Source organism: Bidens hawaiensis, unplaced genomic scaffold (genome assembly GCF_021521415.1).
Source record: "Bidens hawaiensis isolate Kalapana, Puna unplaced genomic scaffold, B.hawaiensis_p1.1 tig00009824_1, whole genome shotgun sequence".
Lineage (NCBI taxonomy): Eukaryota > Viridiplantae > Streptophyta > Magnoliopsida > Asterales > Asteraceae > Bidens > Bidens hawaiensis.
Window position 1 is genome coordinate 531,990 of NW_027491734.1, and position 20,461 is coordinate 552,450.

At 37.5% G+C, this 20,461-nt stretch overlaps 1 protein-coding gene across 1 annotated transcript; it reads left to right on the plus strand.

The window, feature by feature from the left end:
- Nucleotides 1-15,592: 15,592 nt before the first annotated feature.
- Nucleotides 15,593-19,579, plus strand: LOC143533596 (protein TEEBE-like). The gene is made up of 2 exons (XM_077028317.1): nucleotides 15,593-16,182; nucleotides 18,776-19,579. Exons 1-2 carry the CDS (start codon nucleotides 15,687-15,689, stop codon nucleotides 19,291-19,293), a joined length of 1,014 nt encoding a protein of 337 aa, XP_076884432.1. The 5' UTR covers nucleotides 15,593-15,686; the 3' UTR covers nucleotides 19,294-19,579.
- Nucleotides 19,580-20,461: the final 882 nt, after the last annotated feature.

Consider the following 20,461-nt stretch of genomic DNA (forward strand, 5'->3'; position numbering starts at 1 on the left):
CGGCTAGCTTCATTGTTTCGAAGGACAAAATCATTTTTCTTGAAGTGGCATTCTTTAACGCGCTGATTATAATATTTTTCCAGCTTTTTCTTGTATTTGGCTTCATTGATGATAGCCGCTTCTCTGCGTCCTTCAAGCAAGTTGAGGTCCAATCTTCTTTCTTGCTCGTTATCAGTCTTGCTGATCATGAGTACCCTATGTGATGGGCATCCAATTTCTGCTGGGATCATAGCCTCTGTCCCATAGGTTAGGCTGAACGGGGATTCGCCATTGCTAGTTTTGCTTAATGTCCTGTGCGCCCACAGGACATTAGGTAACTCTTCGACCCAAGAATGGGATTCTCCTTCTAACCTTTTCTTCAGCCCATTTAACAAACTTTGATTTGCGCGTTCCACTTGTCCATTCCCCTGAGGGTGATAAACTGAAGTGAAAATTTGGTTAATGCGCAATTCTTTGAGCCAGCTGGAAATCTTCTTGTCGGTGAATTGCTTGCCATTATCGCTAACAATTTCCATGGGCAAGCCAAAACGGCATATGATGTGGCTCCAGATAAACTGCTTCATTGCTTCGGCCGTTATCTTTGCTAGTGGCTTGGCTTCAACCCATTTTGTAAAATAGTCTACTGCCACTACCAAAAATTTTACTCGGCCCGGCGCCTGCGGTAGGGGACCCACAATGTCGATTGCCCATTTGTGGAAAGGCCATGCTGAGGTTACCGGAACCAAGTTGTTCTTTGGCCGCATGGTGTTTGGCGCATAGCTCTGACATGCTTTGCACTTTTGGATCTCTTTTAAAGCGTCCAAGTACATGCCTGGCCAATAGTAGCCTGCGCTCATTGCCTTGGCAACCACCATGCGCGGGCCAGCATGAATCCCACAGATTCCCTCGTGTATCTCTCTGATCACATAGCTTGCTTCCTCAGCATCCAAGCATTTCATGAGCGGCCCAAGATAAGAGCGTCGATATAATGTATCGTCAAGCAGTTCATAGTTCTGCGCCTTGTGTCTTATCTTCCTCGCTTGTGCGCGATCATCTGGTACCTTTCCCTCCTTCAAGAATTCCATTATTGGGGTTATCCATGATGAAGGGGTTGTATGGGTTACCAAGACAGGCTTCGCCACCACCGACGGGTTGCTCATTACTTCTACCCTGACATCTTTGCCAAAGTGATCAAAACTGGTTGATGCCATCTTGCTCAGCGCATCTGCAGATTTGTTTTCACTGCGCGGAATATGAATGATTCTGAAGCTGTCAAATTGCTCAGTGAGCTTTTTCGCCTGCTCTAGATATAGAGGCATGGTGTTCTCCTTGGCATCATAAAGGCCACTGACCTGTGCTGCTACCAAGTACGAATCAACATGGGCCTCTAGCTTCTTAACTCCAAACTTGCGCGCAATGCGCAGACCAGCCAGCAGGGCTTCATATTCAGCCTCATTGTTGGTACTCTTGAAGTCCAACCTAATGGCATAAGTATATTCATGATTATCAGGGTCTACCAGTTTGAGGCCCGCGCCGGATCCTTCGCTGTTGGAGGCTCCATCAGTGAATAGCCTCCAAACATCTTCTTCATCATTTGCTCGCGGAGGATCTACCTCGCGCAGAGCTTCTTCAATCTTTCCCTCTGGGATTTCCGTGATGAAATCCGCCAGAACTTGACCCTTTATTGCTGGACGGGGCTTATAGGTGATCGTGTGTTCACCTAACTCCAGCGCCCACTTTGTCAGCCTTCCGGAGAGCGCGGGGCGTCGCAAGACTTGTTGGATGTTGTAACCAGTCAGAACTTCAATAGGATGACCATTGAAGTATCTATGAAGTTTGCGCGACGCGTGTGTTAGTGATAAAACCAACCTTTCCATGATGGAATAGCGCGTCTCAGGGTCTGTCAGCACCCGACTGACATAGTATATTGGCGTTTGGATCCCCTTGCGATCCACCAATAATACTGCGCCTATGGCGCGGTCTCCAGCTGACAAGTACAATGTAAGGGTTTCGCCAGGTAGTGGAGCTGTGAGCGCGGGCAGCTTTATGAGACATTCTTTTATCTCACTGAAAGCTTGCTCAGCCTCAGGCGTCCACTTGAATTGGCTCTTCTTCAAGCAGTTCCTCAAAGTGTTAACGAATGGAGTAGATTTGCTGGCGTGGTTCGCTAGGAACCTATTGATTGACACCAATCTACCATTCAGCTTCTGAACCTCTTTCATGGTGGATGGTGAAGGCATGTCAAGGATGGCTTCCACCTTTTCAGGGTTCACCTCGAAACCATCCTTAGTGACCATTACACCAAGAAATTTCCCCTCTTCGACGCCGAAAGTACATTTGCTCGGGTTGAGCTTCATGTTAACTTCCGTTAGGCGCTGAAGAGTTTCCTCGATGTCTTAGAGCAGTTGTCTCTCCTCCCTGCTCTTGATCACCAAATCATCAACGTAGACTTCCAGATTTCTTCCAATTTGTTCATTGAAAACCGAATCCATAAGTCTCTGATAGGTGGCCCCCGCATTCTTTAAACCAAAAGGCATTTTTGTGTAACAGAAAACACCCTTGTCGGTTCTGAAGGCAGTCTTGTCTTCGTCTTGTGGTGCCATTTGAATCTGGTGATAGCCTTTGTAGGCATCCAGGAAACATTTGAGCTTAAATGGCGCCACGGAGTCCACCTTTGCGTCGATGTTTGGGAGGGGGTAACAGTCTTTCGGACATGCTTTGTTGAGGTCCTTGAAGTCAATACACATCCTCCATGACCCGTTGCTTTTCTTTACCATCACAGGATTGGCTACCCACGTCTGGTATCGGATCGGGCGGATGATGTTTGCGCGCAACAGGTCCTCAAATTGCTCATTCATGGCCCTCGCCTTTTCATCCCCCATGATTCTCTTTTTCTGAGCAATTGGCTCCACCGACTTGAACGTGTTAAGAGAATGTTGCGCCAAGTCTCGCGGGACCCCAGTCATATCGGAGTGTTGCCACGCGAAGACTGACGTGTATTTTGTGAGCAACTTTTTCATTCTCAATCTCGTTTCGTCTGAAATGGTAGCGCCAATTGTGACCGTTTGCTCTGGGAATTTTGGGTTTAAAATCCACTTCTCTGGCGCATTGTCCGCCATTGGAAGTTTCATTCTCCCTTCCCGCGGCGTACTTGTTACTGCGCACAAGTGATCGCGATAAACAAATGTCACTCCTGTTGGTGTCGGGAACCCCAATGCGCCGTGCGCTGGCGACGGTACAGCATTAAATTGGGCAATCGTTCCCCTTCCCAGGATCATATTGTGGCATGACGTGGTGGGCAAGACCAAGAAGTTGACAACTTCGGCTCGCTTGTGCTCATCATCCCCCATAGTTAGTTCAAACTGAATCTGACCAAGGGGATGGATGATTTCATTTGAAACACCACAGATTGGTGCGTTCACAATTTCGAGCCGCGCTTGGTCTGCCGGGTCTAACTTTCTGAAACACTGCTCATACATAATGTCAGATTCACTTCCAGTGTCCACCAGGACTTTTGACACTTCGTAATGAGCAATGTGTGTGGTGATTACGAGAGGACTGCTTATTGAAGGGCCTCCCCTGATTCTTGGGAAGATAACTTGCTGCTCGCGCCAATCTCCGTTGATTTGCGCGCTTCTCTTTTTTGACGTCTGCCCTTGTCGTCCTCCCTCAGCCACACAGATTCTTTTGTATTTCTTGCTGGCAGAGGCTCCTTCCGGTTGATCATCTTCTATTCTTGGGTTTTTCACCAAGTGAGCCAGCCTGCCTGACTTTACATCCTTCTCGATCGCATCCTTTAAATGATGGCATGCGTCGGTGTTGTGGCCCGGGGACTTGTGAAATTCACAATATTTGCCACTGTTTTGCGGTCCCTTGTAGTGTAGTTGCTTGGGGGGCTTGAATTGGACATTCTCAGTACTTAACACCTGTGAAGGTGTTTTAGTGAGGGAAGTCCATATTCTTGGCAGAGGTCTGCTAGGATCTCTGCCGCCCTCCCTCTTGTCACCCTCCCCGCGACTACGAACATCCTTTTGGGGCTGGGGTGAGCTTGGTTGCGCTTGCTTTTCTGCGGAAGAAAAACTTGTTGGCTGCAACCTGGACCATACAGAGTTCTGTTTGGCCCTCTTCTCTTTGCTGCGCGGTGATTCAGCCTGATGCGCTCTTTCTCTTGCCCTATCTTGGGCAATCTGTTTTTCATTTCTCGCGAATACTCGCGATGCTTCCATTAATTTTGCCCAAGTGGTGGGCATACCATCTTTGCTTACGAGAGCTCGACGGAGTTGATCACTGCGCGCGCCTTGTATAAAGGCCACGCGCAGGAGCTGCTCAGTTATACCCCCGATTGCCAGGGACTCCTGATTGAAACGAGTGATGTAATCTTCAATCGTTTCATCATTCCTGCGTACGCAGTGCATGATGTCATCAGGATCGCGCGTGTGCCTGCGCTGCTGTACGAAGTGGGCTTGGAACTTTTCTAATAGTTCCTCGAACCCATCAATTTGCCCCGTCGGCAAGCTCTCGAACCATACCCTCGCTGCGCCCGTGAGGCAGCGAGCAAACATATGACACCACGTTGGCATCGTCCAGCTCTCTAGGTTTCCCGTGTTATAGAAACCTTGCAAAAAGTCATCTGGATCTGTTGTGCCATCATATTTCCCCAGACCACTTGGCATCTTGGTCTTGTGCTGGATGGGAGCCTGCGCGATGCGCGCAGTAAACTTTGAGTGCTTCACTAAGATGGCCGGCCTGTACGGCGTGGTTACGTCCACTTGCCCCCTTACTGGCGGGCTGTACGGCATGTGCAGATCCAGGTCTGCTCTTGCTCCGGGCGCCATGTTCACAGGCGCGCGGAGCTGTGAGCCTCCTGCATGAGTGTCCCGTGTCTTCCTCATGCTATGCACTTCGTCATCACTGAACTCAGTCTGTGCAGTGTGAACAGAATGTCCTTCTTCCGGCGCGCGCGGCCTTTTTGTAGTCTGCTTATCAAACGTTTGCCTTTGTGTTTGGTCGGCATGCTTCTTCTGTTTGACCATTTCATTGTACTTTTCCATCAGACGCCGCTGCTCGCTTATGAGCCATTCATTCGGATCATTTGCTTCCTCTTCTGGACCCATTGGTCCTTTTTGTTTCGCGCCGGCAGGATTTTGTAACGTGAGATCGTCTGGAGGAGTTTCAGTCTGCCCGTGAGGAGTTGTGATGAAGGGACGGCTACTGGTGGGGCGCGTAGAATTACGCTGCCCCCTCAGGAACTGCTGCCCGTCATTAACATCCCCACGTTCAATATCCTCCAGAACTTGATCAACGTTATGAACGCCAGAAACCATGGTGATTGATTTTTTTTTTTTTTTTTTTTTTGTAGATCTAATTAGATCTGATTGCCGTTTGTAACAGTGGATGGCGCCAATGAAGAAACGTGGACCTACTCACTGGTAGCAGATCTACTTTCCTCGGGTGTGATTATACTACTTCACCGATGGTTCGTCTGGATCAATGTTCTTCCACCTACAAAACGAACAACGCCGTTACTTACCCCTCAGAAAGGGACAGAGGGGTCCTCTTTGGGGTAACCCTCCGGCGTGAGAATAAGTATGTGTAGGAGAAGATAATAATGTGAGAGTAAGGGAACTGGGAGTATTTCTTAATAGCTGAATACTGTGTGTTACTTTGTATCTGTGATTGTCTCTCTGTGTATCAGAAAGTAACTGACTAGGGCTGCCTGTCAGTGAATGTAATTGAATATGCTTCAATGTGGAAATGAATGTGTCTGTAACTGTGTACGTTATGATGTATTTATAGTGCTAGGGTTTCCACTGATTGAGCTGAGACCAAATTAGGGTTTTGTTGGCCTCCTCCAATCGATTTGCGCCACGTGTCCCTGGAGACACCTGGTGCTTTTTCATTGGTTATGATCACGTGGTAACCCATGAGTCATGCTGAGCTGTCCACCTTTCATTTAGCAGCTGTCAACATCAGCATATCCTTATTCCTTAAAAAGATGCCTTCTGGAAGGTTGACACGTGCACAATCAAGGTTGCCCTAATCCTGATTTGGATAAGGACGAGGTTGACTATGTGCATGTGTGACATGCGCCCATCCTGAGGATGCGCGAGGTCTTCTCTTTATTCTCACGCGCAGATGTGATACGCACAAGCATGTAATACGCGTCACGCGCGGATGCCCTACATGCAGCTGCGCCATGCGCAACTGCGCATTGGGTGGGCATGTATGATGCGCGAGCATGTGATATGCGCCGCGCGCGGATGCGCCACGCGCGATGTGATATGCCTAAGCATATATGATGCGTGAGCATGTGATACGCGCGAGCATATGTGATGCATGAGCACATGTAATGCGTGAGCATATGTGATGCTTGAGCATATGTGATGTGTGCAAGCATGTGATGCTTGAGCATAAGCTTTGGCTTTGTGCCTTGATAATATCTTTGATTTCTAATGCCTTGTGGGTTGACCCGCCCCGCTTGATGTTGAGACGGGTACATACCTCTTCACAGGAATATGCCTAATCGGATACTTAGTTATAGTATTAAAAAGTTGAGTCTAATTCTAATACATAGTTCTACCAAAAGAAAAGAGGGCAATAATAGTTCTCTCACATTTACGGAAATAGGTTTTACAATTCCATCACTCTTATATTTTTAGTACTTTACCCAACCTTAACAATATAATTGACTGGATCCGGCCCTATTGGTCTAGTGTGAGGAATTCTTATTTATATTGTGTTGCCTTAAATTCATTTGGTCGCTAATAAATTATTGGTCCAGAATATCATAAAATGTTAATTTAGAGTGTAATTTATGGAAATACTTGACTATGGTGTCAAATGTCCAATTTCTTAGCACTTTAGAGTGTAATTTATCATCAAAACAAGTTATTTCCCTAGAGGTATATAAACACATGAATGTTAAGAGATGTAATAGTTTTTGGATGTTTCAGATTTCCAGCTCCGCGTGGCCCCTCTTTGTTGTAGAATAATATGTTGAGGATTTGAATTTATAACACTTGGATAATATAAGAGTCGTATATCACTTTCAAATTAAAATTATTGGGTGGTTCTCAAAATACTCAATAAGAAACTCCATATGGTTTTAGCAAATTTAATTTGAATCAAAGTGTAGACCAAAAATGGCGATCATATCGTATAACTAGGATTAGTGTTAGAAGCTGTCAGTTAGAATTATCCATTTTGAATTTAAAACATAATTTTATTTAAAATTTAATATTTAACAATTCCAAATATTAAAATTATAATGATTTTTAATAAAGCATTAGAACTAGAAAAGGTCCAAAATCTCATCAAAACCAGAAGTGATAGAAAGGAGAAAGTACACCAAACCGTTATCTAAGGACTACAAAATACAAAGAGGAAATTAACTTTTTATGGTGTTTACTATTTAGTGGCATGTTTACAAAATAAAAAAGAAAAAAAATTGTACGTAGTGTAAATTAACTCGCTTTTGTCTGAAAATTTTGGGTCTATCCGCATTTTCGTCTAAGCTTCGCCACTGGCCCTAAGTCCAAGTCATTAGTCCGCCCCTACAAACCGTTTGCCATCATCGATCACCATGTACTACCCACCACTACCACCGTGGATTCTATAGTATACGATCTTAGATCTACAAGCAAACACCCAAGATTTACTACAAAGCCTTGAACTACAACCAAAAACCCAAAGTTGTTAAGATACAGATGAACATATTTAGGAGGCTATTTTCCAGATTTTGACCAATACTTTAAAACTAAAAAGTGCAATATATTATATTTGTTTAGAATAAATTTACAATTTCATTTATAAATCAAATGCCAACTGAGATTAAACAATAAATCTAAACATGTGATGACACGTTCGACGGCATGCATGTTGATAAGCACTTGCAATTATATTATACATGCCCGTCCCCGAGAATGATAAAAGAAATTAGGCCCCGTGCGAAAACAAATATTGGTCTTTCTTATAATACAAACTCATCAATTATGAGCATATTATTTAAGGTAGTCATTAGAAAAACTTGTGTATGCGCGACTCTTTTTCAGCCTTTGCCTTTTCTACCTCTAGCTTCTTTTTTTTTTATTTTATGTTTTTTGACACCGATAAGAAACACCGAAGAAGTATTTGTATTTGAGAATGAGAGGTATGATTTCTAGATAAAAAACAACAAAAATAATCAAAGTTTGAAGCATTAAGTTTCATCCTTCAAATGCTAAACTTTATACTAAAAAAATATTAAAAGTGTCAATACAAAAATTTTATATTCTTTAATACATAACAGATTAACAACTATTTATTTTAATTGTTCCTATATTTAAAAAAAATACGTGAAAAAAAGAGTAATTATAAAGACAAGCAAATAAAATATGATATAGCTAGTGTCAAATAAAATAAACAAAATGTAAATATATTAACTTAAAATCAAATACGTTAATAAACTAAAAAGTAAAAACATTGTGATATATTTTCAAATTTAATTATTAACTTGTAAAGTGTACCAGATGTGCATACAAATTTATTAAAGTAATAAATAATTCAAACAAAAAAGACAAAAGAACAAACAACCCATCACTTATCATCTTCATTCACATTTCCCCACACATTTTAAACATTGTTTTTTCTCGCCGGTGATCGGAAAAACATTAATTAGTGAGGGCCAAAACTTGTAAGAACGGTAATGGTGTGTCACAATTACGTCAAACCTTTGGGCCCCTTTGCATTTTTGGGCCTCGTGCCACGACACGGTTTGCACAGCCCAAAAACCGGGTCTGATATTATGGTTTTCTTTTGCTGAGCTTAATTTTTAAAATCTAATTGTAGGATTAGATATGTACGTAGTCATGATTATAACTTATAACCACATGCAATATGTTAAATAATGTTGACCTTGTATTTATTTATCTTACGCCATTGAAGCCGCTACGTATATTCACAGATCTGTAGATGCAATAGCCTTTGCCTTTTGGCCCTTTGATGTGCTTGATTACTTAATTCTTCATTAGTTGATAGCAATGTAAGAGGGTGATTCACCAATTTTGGGCAAAGAAATCTAGCAAGGGTATATAAACATATCTTATAGATGATCATCTAACCGTTTATTTTTCTCTTTTGCTAGACGAGTAACATTATGCGGTTAACTAGACCGGATTATCAAAGTACGCAACTAGGTCATGACCAACCGTCTGGTTTCATTATTCAGGTTGAAACCGATTGAAATGAACCAGAACGGAAACCGAGGGTTTTGGTTCGGTTTTCAATTTCATAAAAGCTGAATGCCCGAATAAACTGAAAAACATAAATAGATCGAATAACAAATATTGAAATATTGGTTATTTAAGTTTTGTTATTTAACCTAATGCAACTACACTTTTATTCTAATCCAATCCAATTTACCATCAAATAATCGTATTAAAAAGTTATAAACTAAATTAAAATAAAGGTTAAAAAGTTATTCGGTTTATGTGGTCAAAACTGAAAACTAACTGAATATGAAATCGGTTACTTGGATATCAGTTTTGTTTTCGGTTACTACCAAAATAATATCCCAAATTAAATAGAATAGAAACCTATCATATAAATACCTCTACGCACAGCCGTGTGACACGTTTTCGTGCTAAGTACCCCTCCAAAGTCCAAATCAAGAACACGCATGCAAGTAAGTAAAAGTATTCAGGTAACATAAATTTGGTCAACCCTAGAGAGAAAGTTCAACTAGATATAAGAGAGAAATAGAATGATTTTAGAATTAGTTACACGGTTGTTGGTCATGCGGTATGTTAATATTTTGGATTTGATGCATATTTATTAGAAATTACATGTATAGTCCAATGTTTCGCAAGCATGTAACATCCATCGTCCCCACCTTAAATGGCCGTTATTTTTTTTCCATATATATGGAATGACCAAACTACTCTCACCCTTAAAAAATTATACAGAAATAATACATTACTAGTTCACCTCTCTTATATATCCAATGATATCAATAACCAAACTACCCGAACCTGACTAGTCGAACAACCACATGGATCAATTATAGGTTATAATATGAAACATGAAAAATCTAAATAGCATGAGCCGATCTACTAAAACCTGATTAAAAACCCCAAATAAACACCTCTAGTTCTTACAATTCTTAGTATTAAGATTATGAAATGAATATGTATTAAGATATATTGTGAAAGAGAAAGAAAAAGTACATAATATTTGTATAAATGCTAGTTAACAAATATGTGAAGTTATATGGTGTAAGTATGAAAAAATGAAAAAGTAAAATAAAATAAAATCATTAGTCGGCTAACTTTGTGAGTATAAGAAGTATTTCATTAAACATTAGATAAATTTAAGTATATTGATTAAGTGGAAAGCTCTTTATATATTTGATGATTTAACTTTATTTTATTCTACACAAATTCGTTTCTTTTAATACGTGAGAATTTGAGGTTAATTAAACTTTGTAATTTTTTAAGACCATGTGTAATGGGACGCTATAAGGGCTTTATAATGTCCTATAATACTTCTAACAACACCCCTCTTGGATGATATGGGCATTATGGGCTTGGAGGCTATGTGTATAGCGTCTCTCTCCCACCACTTCAACCAATCATGTTTTCCCTCACATTTATATCTTATATATATATATTATATATATAGGGGTAGGTTAAAATAAAAAGAGATAGTTTTCTAGAGAGAGTAAGAATAGATCTAGGCTATTGGATTTAAAATCTAGTGGTTGAGATTGATAGTTTCCAAAATGTCCAATAGTTTCCTAGGATCTAGTATTTAGGCTACATAATTTCCAAACTTCAAATTTTATGCACTTTATACCATTCTTAGGAAACTATTTCTTTTTATTTTAAACCTTTTATATATATATATATATATTAAAAACTATAAAAGATATTTACAAAATAATAATTGTGTAATGATTGAAAGGAGGGTTTATAAGCTTTATACCACTACACCATTTTAATTTGCCATAACGCCCAATTGCTGACGTGACTAATACATGTCACATAACGTCCTATAAGACTATAAAAAGGGTTATGACTACACATGCTCTAAGAATAAAAAATATATATGAACTACATGTGCGTATTATGTCTCTATCACATGATAATCACTTGAGCGATAAAATTAAATTCTATGACACCTTTCTCACCTTGAGATGTACGTTTTTGTACGTTCTTGTTAGTTGCTTCACATTTCTTTGATTTTTTGTCTCCATTTTATATTATGTTAAAGGACAACTTGTTTAAAATAAGAAATAACTATGTGCTCTTTTTTACAGAGTTCATTATAAGTTTAGGGTTAAAGAAATAAATGTCATTTACATCAAACGGGTAAGGTAACTAAAATTCATCAAACAGTTATAATTATAAATGTATTTAAAATAGTTAGGCTAAATAAAATACCCAATCTATTTTCATTAAGTTTAGGGTGATTGATTATTTTTCTTTTAAAAATTGACACAAACTTTATAAAAAGGTCTTTTTTTTCTTATAACTTATAAAACATGTAAATTCATAAACCTGCTAGATAGACCTTACTAAGACGTTCACAACCTAGCTTTGTTCAACTTTAAATAATAATTCAAATTAAACAGTATTTTAAGGAACAAAAAAAAGTCAAATGTATGAGAATCACTTGTAGTTGTAGTTATCATAGTCACATGAGGTACCCACACATATGCCGTAATATGTTCTTCTTCCCGAGTCCCGACTTTAATGCTCCCACCACCATCTAACTTCAAATGATTATTTAGAATTTGTACATTAAAAATATATTATATTAGTTAGATGGGAATATAATTTTATAGTTTCTAAAAAATAATAATGTTGTTATATTTTCTCTTAGACGTTTAAAGGGAGGATATTAGTATCGTCTAATCACTAATGAGCATTGAGCTCGTACAAGCCTCATTCAAATTAAATTGCAATCGGTAGACTTTAGTTAAAAAAAATTATAATTAGTTATTATTATTATTATTATCATTATTATTATTATTATTATTATTAAGAAGTGATTAACGTCTTTTTAGATTTATGAAAACCTAGTAATTAGAGTTAATGGTCATTTTCGTCCCTTTGGTTTGCTACTTTCGAAACTTCAGTCCAAAGTTTGAAATTTTGTCAATTTAGACCTCATAGTTTTAAATATTAGCCAATTACGTCCCATCCATCTAACGGCATCCAGCTATGCCGTTAGTTTAAGGGTATTTTTGTCTTTCTCCTTTTTATTTTGAGTTAATGGTCATTTTAGTCCCTGTGGTATGATACTTTTACCACTTCGGTCCAAAGTTTAAAAATTTGTCATTTTAATGTTCAGTTTAATTCAGTTTTTTTTTCTTATAACCCTAAAGAGCATATTCTAAGCCCAAAACCATCGAGCATCAACCAAAATAGGTCCGCATTTACCCTGTCGACAACAGTATTCATACCCTCTCCCCTCGTATTTAGTTTCTAGACGGTTCTTAAACTCTCCCCCATTGTGGAATTCAATGGTAAAGTGGTCAAGGTAATTCCCTGAAACCGAATTATACATAAAAAACTAAAAATCGTTTCTTTGATTAATGTATAATAGTTGATTTCGACCCAGATGCTGATTTCGACCCAGATTTTCATTACGATATGTTATCTCTAGACCCTAACTATTATGCATTCATGAAATAAACGATTTTTTGTTTTTTCCGTACAATTCGGTTTCAAGGAATTGCTTTTGTCACACCCCGACTTAGGGCCTAGGCGTGTGACTACAAGTTGGTACCTGTTTTGTAATTGTATCAGAGTTTATGGGTTAATTTTAGCGGAAGACTTTAGGTTTGAATATAATATTAATTTACATTGAAAATTTACTCGGGAATTAAATACCCGAGTATTGGTTTACAAAATATAAGTTTCATATTACAAGGATTTTTGTTTATAAAAAACGGAGCCATCTTGTACGCGCTTCTATCTTCATTTAAGACTCCAATCCTTGTTACTGCTACTTATGCTTAATTACCTGCAATGGGTTTGGAAAAATACGTCAGCCATATGCTGGTGAACACGTATGACTCGATAAATCATTTGAATGTCATTATAATACAAATATAGTTTTCTCTACAAGCTCAGCGGAAGTATTTCTACTTCCGGTCTATGTACCACTGCCCTACACACACAAATATTCCCGAGCCACGTAGCCCTTAATGGGAAACTAGTTATGACCGTTAGCCCGCGGCCACGGAGCCTTTGAATGATTTAGGCTGAACGGTTATGTTTGGATCCAGACACATGTGTATTCGGTCTGAGTTGTTTCTATTCTCTACTTTGTATTACAACGTTTTAGAGATCACATAATCTCATGAAAATATTGACTGACTCTTTAAGACAAACACCCGTTCGTCTTATTGAGTATAAATATATTTTGACTGATTAAAAGGTTAACGTATTCACCTGTACCGTCGGTGTAGCAAACCTTGATTGATTGATTGATTGTGAATGATACTTAACCTATACATAAATAGGTTTGTATGAATGTTTTGAATGATGTTAAGCTATGATTATAAGCTTAACCTTGAAATCGTTTATCTTTGTTTGTGAATGTAAACACTTAGTTTTATGTGACGTTTGATATAGCATGCTTTGGCCTAATAGGTTCTAACACGTTAGTAAGTTTCTCCCGGTAAGTAAACGGGTCCCTCGGTTGATTGGGAGTTGTACGAATTACTTTTTCTTAGGCAAGAAACTTACTACTAGTGATATCCCCCTTCCGGTTACTACATGTCCGTCAAAATATATCTTTTGTTTAACATTACTTAATCATGAAGTAACGGTTTTATGAAAACTTGATTGTGAATGAATGTTTGTAAAATACGATCAAGGTTAAAGGTCATAGCCTCGATTGATAGTCTAAGCTATAATTCAAATAACTTAAATGTAACCCCTACCTTAACGCGGATACTTAGATTGATAATAAAAGAAAGGCAGGGTCTTGATCTACTCGATTATATGATTGCTACTTGATTATGATTTCGTTCCTTGCACGAACTTTCGAGAAAATTGCACGTCGGCTCGTCACGGCTATCGGGCACGTCTTTCGATGCTAACTATGTGAATGTGGAGGTGTGATGGGATGAGGGGAGCTCAATACCCGTCACCCCCTTTTATAGGCTGATTCAGTACCCCATCGCGGTAGGCGATGGGTTCCTTGTGACCCGTCGCGTATCGCGACGCCGCAAAAAGACGCCGTCTTATCTGCGTGTGACACGTGGCCTGTCATATCGTGCCACGTGTTGACACGTGGTTGCTTAACTTGGTCATCGCGCTACGCGATGCTCTCTTGGATTGAGTCATCGCTTATCGCCAAGCCGCCCATTTCTGGGTTTATGTGCAAGGCCATCGCGCTACGCGATGGGCCTATGTTTGCCCCGTCGCGTGTCGCGATGGGTGAAGTTTTCAGATTGTTGGTCCCTATACTTATGTAAGTTAGTATATTAGGGTTAAAACTTAAAGGGTAAAAGACGCGGTGCTACAGCTTTGACCACTTTACCATTGAATTCCACCATGGGGGAGAGTTTAGGAACCGTCTAGAAACTAAATACGAGGGGAGAGGGTATGAATACTGTTGTCGACAGGGTAAATGCGGACCTATTTTGGTTGATGCTCGATGGTTTTGGGCTTGGATTATGCTCTTCAGGGTTATAGACAAAAAAAACTGAATTAAATTGAAAATTAAATTGATAAATTTTTAAACTTTGAACCGAAGTGGCAAAAATATCAAACCACATGGACGAAAATGACCAATAATTCAAAATAAAAAGAAGAAAGAACAAAATACCCTTAAACTAATGGCATAGCTGGATGCCGTTAGACGGATGGGACGTAATTGGTTAATATTTAAAACTATAAGGACTAAATTGACAAAGTTTCAAACTTTAGACTGAAGTGGCGAAAGTAGCAAATCACAGGAATGAAAATGACCATTAGCACCTAGTAATTATATTGAGGAAGTTTCCCAAAGTGACCATTCTAAATTTATGAAAACTTAGTAATTATTTTGAGATTTATAAACATGATATTTAAACCATTTTCTTATAATATAAAATAAAAAATTTAACATTGAAAACTGAATGCTTTATTTTGTTCTCGTAATTACATAGAAACCAGGCATACACACACATACTACATACATGTGTACATGTATAGGGGAGGCTATTGTGCAAAGATGGCTTAATGTGTGAATCATACAAAGGCCTTTCGTGTCATAATTACGTATGAAGTAAAATAATTATGTAAAATAATAAATAACTATAAATTACTAGGCAACAATATAACTATTATGCACATAATTTTGCAACTTAAAAAAATTACGCAACCTATGTTGTTAGCTGTGCTATCTATATTTATTCTTTCGTTTGCTTTGTATAGGTTAACACCCTTCTGAATTTAATTCATTTTTGTATATATATAATTTTGGATAATGATTGGTAGAATCACTTATAAATACCGCACCCGTACTTCCTTTGTACTTGTTCAAAATGTCTTCCTTAATTTCTCTTGTACTTATTCTTTACTTTGCCCAAACTGCCGTTCTTGCTCTTCCAACTCCTATCCGTGATGGTATGTTAATTTCTTAATTTCTTGATAACTAAACCTATATTAGTTAATATATACATTTTTCTTTTATTATTTTTATAGTTAACTTACTAAATATATTGTGTAGGCATGCTTCCAAATGGTCACTTTGAGCTAGGTCCAAAACCATCCAACCTCAAGAAAACATTGATCATAGGAAAACACTCTTTGCCCAAATGGGAAATCAAGGACATCGTCGAGTACGTCTCGGGTGGCCCACAACCTGGCGGGTTCTACTTCGCCGTTCCTCGCGGGACCCATGCGGCGAGGCTAGGTAACGAAGCGTCCATTTCACAATACATTCCTGTAGAGGCAAATTCAACATACTCTCTCACATTTTCGGCCACACGAACGTGTGCTCAAGACGAGAAGCTCATGGTGCAAGCAGATGGCCACTCGGGCGAGCTTCCGATTCAGACTTTGTACAGCACAGATGGAGGGGATACGTATGCTTATGCTTTTAAAGCCATTCGTAGCATAGTCAAGGTTGCCTTTCATAATCCTGGGATACAAGAGGATCCCACTTGTGGCCCTCTTTTAGATGCCATTGCAATAAAAAAGATGACACCTTTGAAATACACTGCAGGTATTATATATTTCTTAATTTCTTATGTGTATGATTATCAATTGCGTTGTTTTGTTTAAAGAGAAACAACTAAGATCATAGATATAATAATCATATAAAGTTACGTGCTTAAAAATGTCTTGATTAATTTCTAGAACAAAAAAGAAAAGATTTATAGATGTAAAAAGAGTATACAGTGGAAAATTTTTCAAAAATAGTGTTTATAAAAATGTTGTTTCAAAAGTGATGGGCTTTTTTAAGGTTTTTCACAAATGATGTAACTGTGGTTTCAAACCACGGCTTGTGTTTTTTTTTCTCATGTGTGTCAGGTGAGTTTTCAGAAAACAGTAAAGTAAGAATAAAATAATACAAACATCGGTTTCAAACCACGGATTAAACACAAAATAGGTTATATGTTGGGTGCAATCCGTGGTTTCAAACCACGGTTTGTATTATTTTATTATTACTTTCTTGTTTTCTGAAAAGTCACCTAACACACTTAAAGAAAATAAAAGACAACCCGTGTTTTGAAACCACGGTTTCACCATTTTTGCAAATACTTAAAAAAGTCCATCACTTTTGAAAATATTTTTCTTGGAAGCATTAGTTTTGAAAAAAAATAGGTATATAGTGGCTATTTAATTATGGAAATTGAATTTTAAGAATTCCAATTTTGACCTGGTAATTGGTCGTGATTTACGATTTAATAATAGTAACTTTTAACATAATTTTGATTTCCAGAGATCTCATATAAACCAAAAGTTAATCCCGTTAGTTTTTTGATGACGTGGACTCCATATGTGGCAAAAACATTGTTGATTTGCGACTTGTAGTTAACATCGATAATCAAAAAACCAACGGGGTTAACTTTCAGTTAGTGTAGGATCGCTGAAAAAAAAATTATGTTTAAAACTGTTGGTAAACATATTTTCTGAGTTGAGATTAATTATGGCTAATATATATGTCAAAGCTGAAATTAATAAAATTCAATTTTTCATTTTAGTTATAATTATGATACTAACAGGTAACATTTACAAATTTTATTCTATTACTAGCATACTGTTTGGAATTGGGATTTAAATAAGAAAAACAAAAATAACTACAAGCATGTGATAACAATATTCTTCGGCCCATTGCGGGGGAATTGAAGAATGATTTATCACGGAAAATATATTAAAATGGATAATCATGATCGATTATATTATGTTTTCTATTTGGGTGAACTTAAGATTTCTTAAATCAATATTTATTATAAGATAGGTCAGATTATGATTTTCGCTTGTAACAAGATGCATGCACTATATAATTTAGTAATTTGGGATTTTAAACTACCTTTTAAAACCGTACATAGTTGGTGCCTTTCATAGATATAATTAATATTTGATGATCAACATTTATGAAGTTAAAATTGTATATAAAATAAAGATAGGTAATTTTGGTTATAGGCTTATAGCTTGTAACCAAAAGTAGTATATTTTAGTAATATGAGCCTTTAAAGATCGTTACTTTGTCGTGACCTTCTTGATCTTAGATCATGAAGCATATATTCATGTTTTTTAACTTCACATAGCTGTCCCACTTTTATCTTTTTTTACTTTATCTCACATAAAAGAAATGGTTTCACCTCGTTTAATTTAATTTAAAAACAATTCTTAAATTACTATGTGTGAGAGTAGAATTTTAAAGTCTCCGTTAATACTTTAACCCAGTTTGTCTTTAACGTCCATTAATTAACCTACGAAGGAAATAATATCCTACTTATCAACCTTTGCGAAATTAATTTAACTCCTTAATCATTAAATATCCTAGGGCCTTATATGATTTTTTAATACATTTGGTTATATTATAATCACAATTCAAATTCCATTAAAAGGAAATATGACATATCCATGTTACATCACGTGATTGTTTAAGTGAGCAGACAAATAAATTATGAACTCTTTAATAACTTTGACCATTGACTTCATCTTGCCTTATTTCTCTTTTAAATTTTAATGCATATATATCTTACCATTTTATAGAGGAATGTTCATGTATATTTTAATCTTTAACATAAAAATGCAGGAAATAATTTCAATTTATAAAAATATGAGAACGTAGGAAACAATACCAACTACAGTACCAATCTAAATAAACAATGATTTATAATAACAAAGAAAAGAACCTAAAAATTACAACAAAAGAATCAAAATCAAGACCAAAATAATAACAAATACCAACAAATACTTATAACAGCAAAAGAAAACATATAATAATAACAACAAAATATAAATCAGCAAATACTTATAACGTCTCATAATCGAAAATTAGCATATACGAACAAAAAATAACAACAAACACCTATAAAAATAAACCTAATAATAACAGCAAATTGGTTCTCACCGTTTTAATGTTAAGAGTAAAATGTATTTGATCATCTTTCCCATTTTATATCACTTCTTTAAGTAATTAAAGAGTTCCAATCGCTGAGCATTTGGTCTAACGGTAATTTAACATTTTAATACGTATTCTAAATTAATTTGTACATTTTTTTAATGTTAATTTGTTTGAAAATTAATGATTGAACATTAAAGTGTTTTATACAACACGAAACTAACGAACTTAACAATTTCAGGAAACTTGGTGAAAAATGGTGGCTTTGAAATTGGTCCATACGTCTTCAGGAACTTCTCAACCGGAGTACTACTCCTCCCCAAAATACACGACATAATTTCCCCATTACCCGGATGGATCGTCGAATCACTCAAACCAGTTAAATACGTGGACTCAAAGCACTTCAATGTACCTTCGGGGCTATCCGCCATTGAGTTGGTTGGAGGCCGAGAAACAGCCATTGCCCAAATCATACGAACCGTTCCTAATAAGTTCTATAGGCTAACATTCACTATAGGTGATGCAAAGAACGGTTGTCATGGATCAATGATGGTCGAGGCCTTTGCTGCTAGGGAAACACTTAAACTAAAACACGAGTCTCGGGGAAAGGGTGAGTTCAAAACCGAAGTTCTCAAATTTAAAGCGGTTTCAACCCGGACACGAATCACATTTTATAGTGCTTATTATCACACAAAGCTTCATGATTATGGTCATTTTTGTGGCCCTGTGTTAGATAATGTTAAGGTTTGGTTTTACTAAGTACAAGGTGTGTTTGCTCCTTAATATTAAGGAATGCTATAAAGATAGGAGCATAAATATTCATTGACTTTGTGTGTATTGCATTACTCTAGGCTTGGGTTTGGAGGTGATGTATTGTTTTTTAAAATGTTGTACTATTTACTTTACTCTATTGATGATGTATATCTTATAAAGTGAAGCTTAAAGTTCATGTGTTTTCAACAATCAACTTTTCAATTTCATTGTAACATTCTTTGTATTTTTAAATATTCATGTATTATCCAACTATCTATATCAATCCATCTTGTTTGTTCTGGGGGGGGGGGTAATTCATAGTTTGGTTATGGCGTAACAATGTTAGTTTCAAACCCCCCCCCCCCCACCCCCTCTCTAACAGGTCTCATTGTCCTTGTAGGGGTTCATATACATACGGGCCACAATGATTGCTCAGATATGGACACGGCACTTAACTGTGGAGTTTTCATTTCATCCATACCTAAAACACCACAACACATTAATTATAAATGAACCCAAATGAGCGTATCCCACATGTAATTTTTTGTCTTTTTATTATGCACATCCATGTAAAAGATTCAATGTTCTCGTTGAAGTGAACCACACACCTGGAGCCACAAGGGTTGCTTTAGCATTTGGTGTCCCAAAACAACCAAGTATTGTTCGCTTTGTTCTATACAGTTTTACAGTCAGGGCCTCCAATGTCTCTAAGTTACCAGTGTAGAGAGTTTTGAGGATGACGACAATCCTAAACTTTCTCACACCCAAGCATGTTCAAGTGTTAAAAGAGTTTTTATCTAATCTACAATGCTCAAAAAATGTTGGTGGCATTTGACATCTAACATTTCTCATGATCTTAACACCTCTTATGTACATTGTACGATCTATGCGTAATTTGTCTGGCGTGTGAAGAGAAAAAATATTGTAAAGAAAATTCCAGTTGGCACATGAGGTAGATGTTAGGTCACAATACAACACCTTTAAGTATGGATGAAATGTGAACTTTGAAGTTACACATGCTAGGAAAGGAGTATTTCAGAATTGGTGACTTCTTGGTATGCCTCCACTCGGTTAAACAAAAATAAAGTTGTATGTAAGCTCCCAATTGCAAAGTCATGTATGTCAAAACCAACAATATTAATTTGTATGTGTGATCATTATGTAATAATGAGTC

Coding starts and splice junctions, on each gene's coding strand:
- LOC143533596 (XM_077028317.1), top strand. CDS start 15,687: ATGCTTCCAAATGGTCACTTTGAGCTAGGTCCAAAACCATCCAACCTC. Junction 16,183..18,775: donor ACCTTTGAAATACACTGCAG/GTATTATATATT, acceptor TAACAATTTCAG/GAAACTTGGTGAAAAATGGT.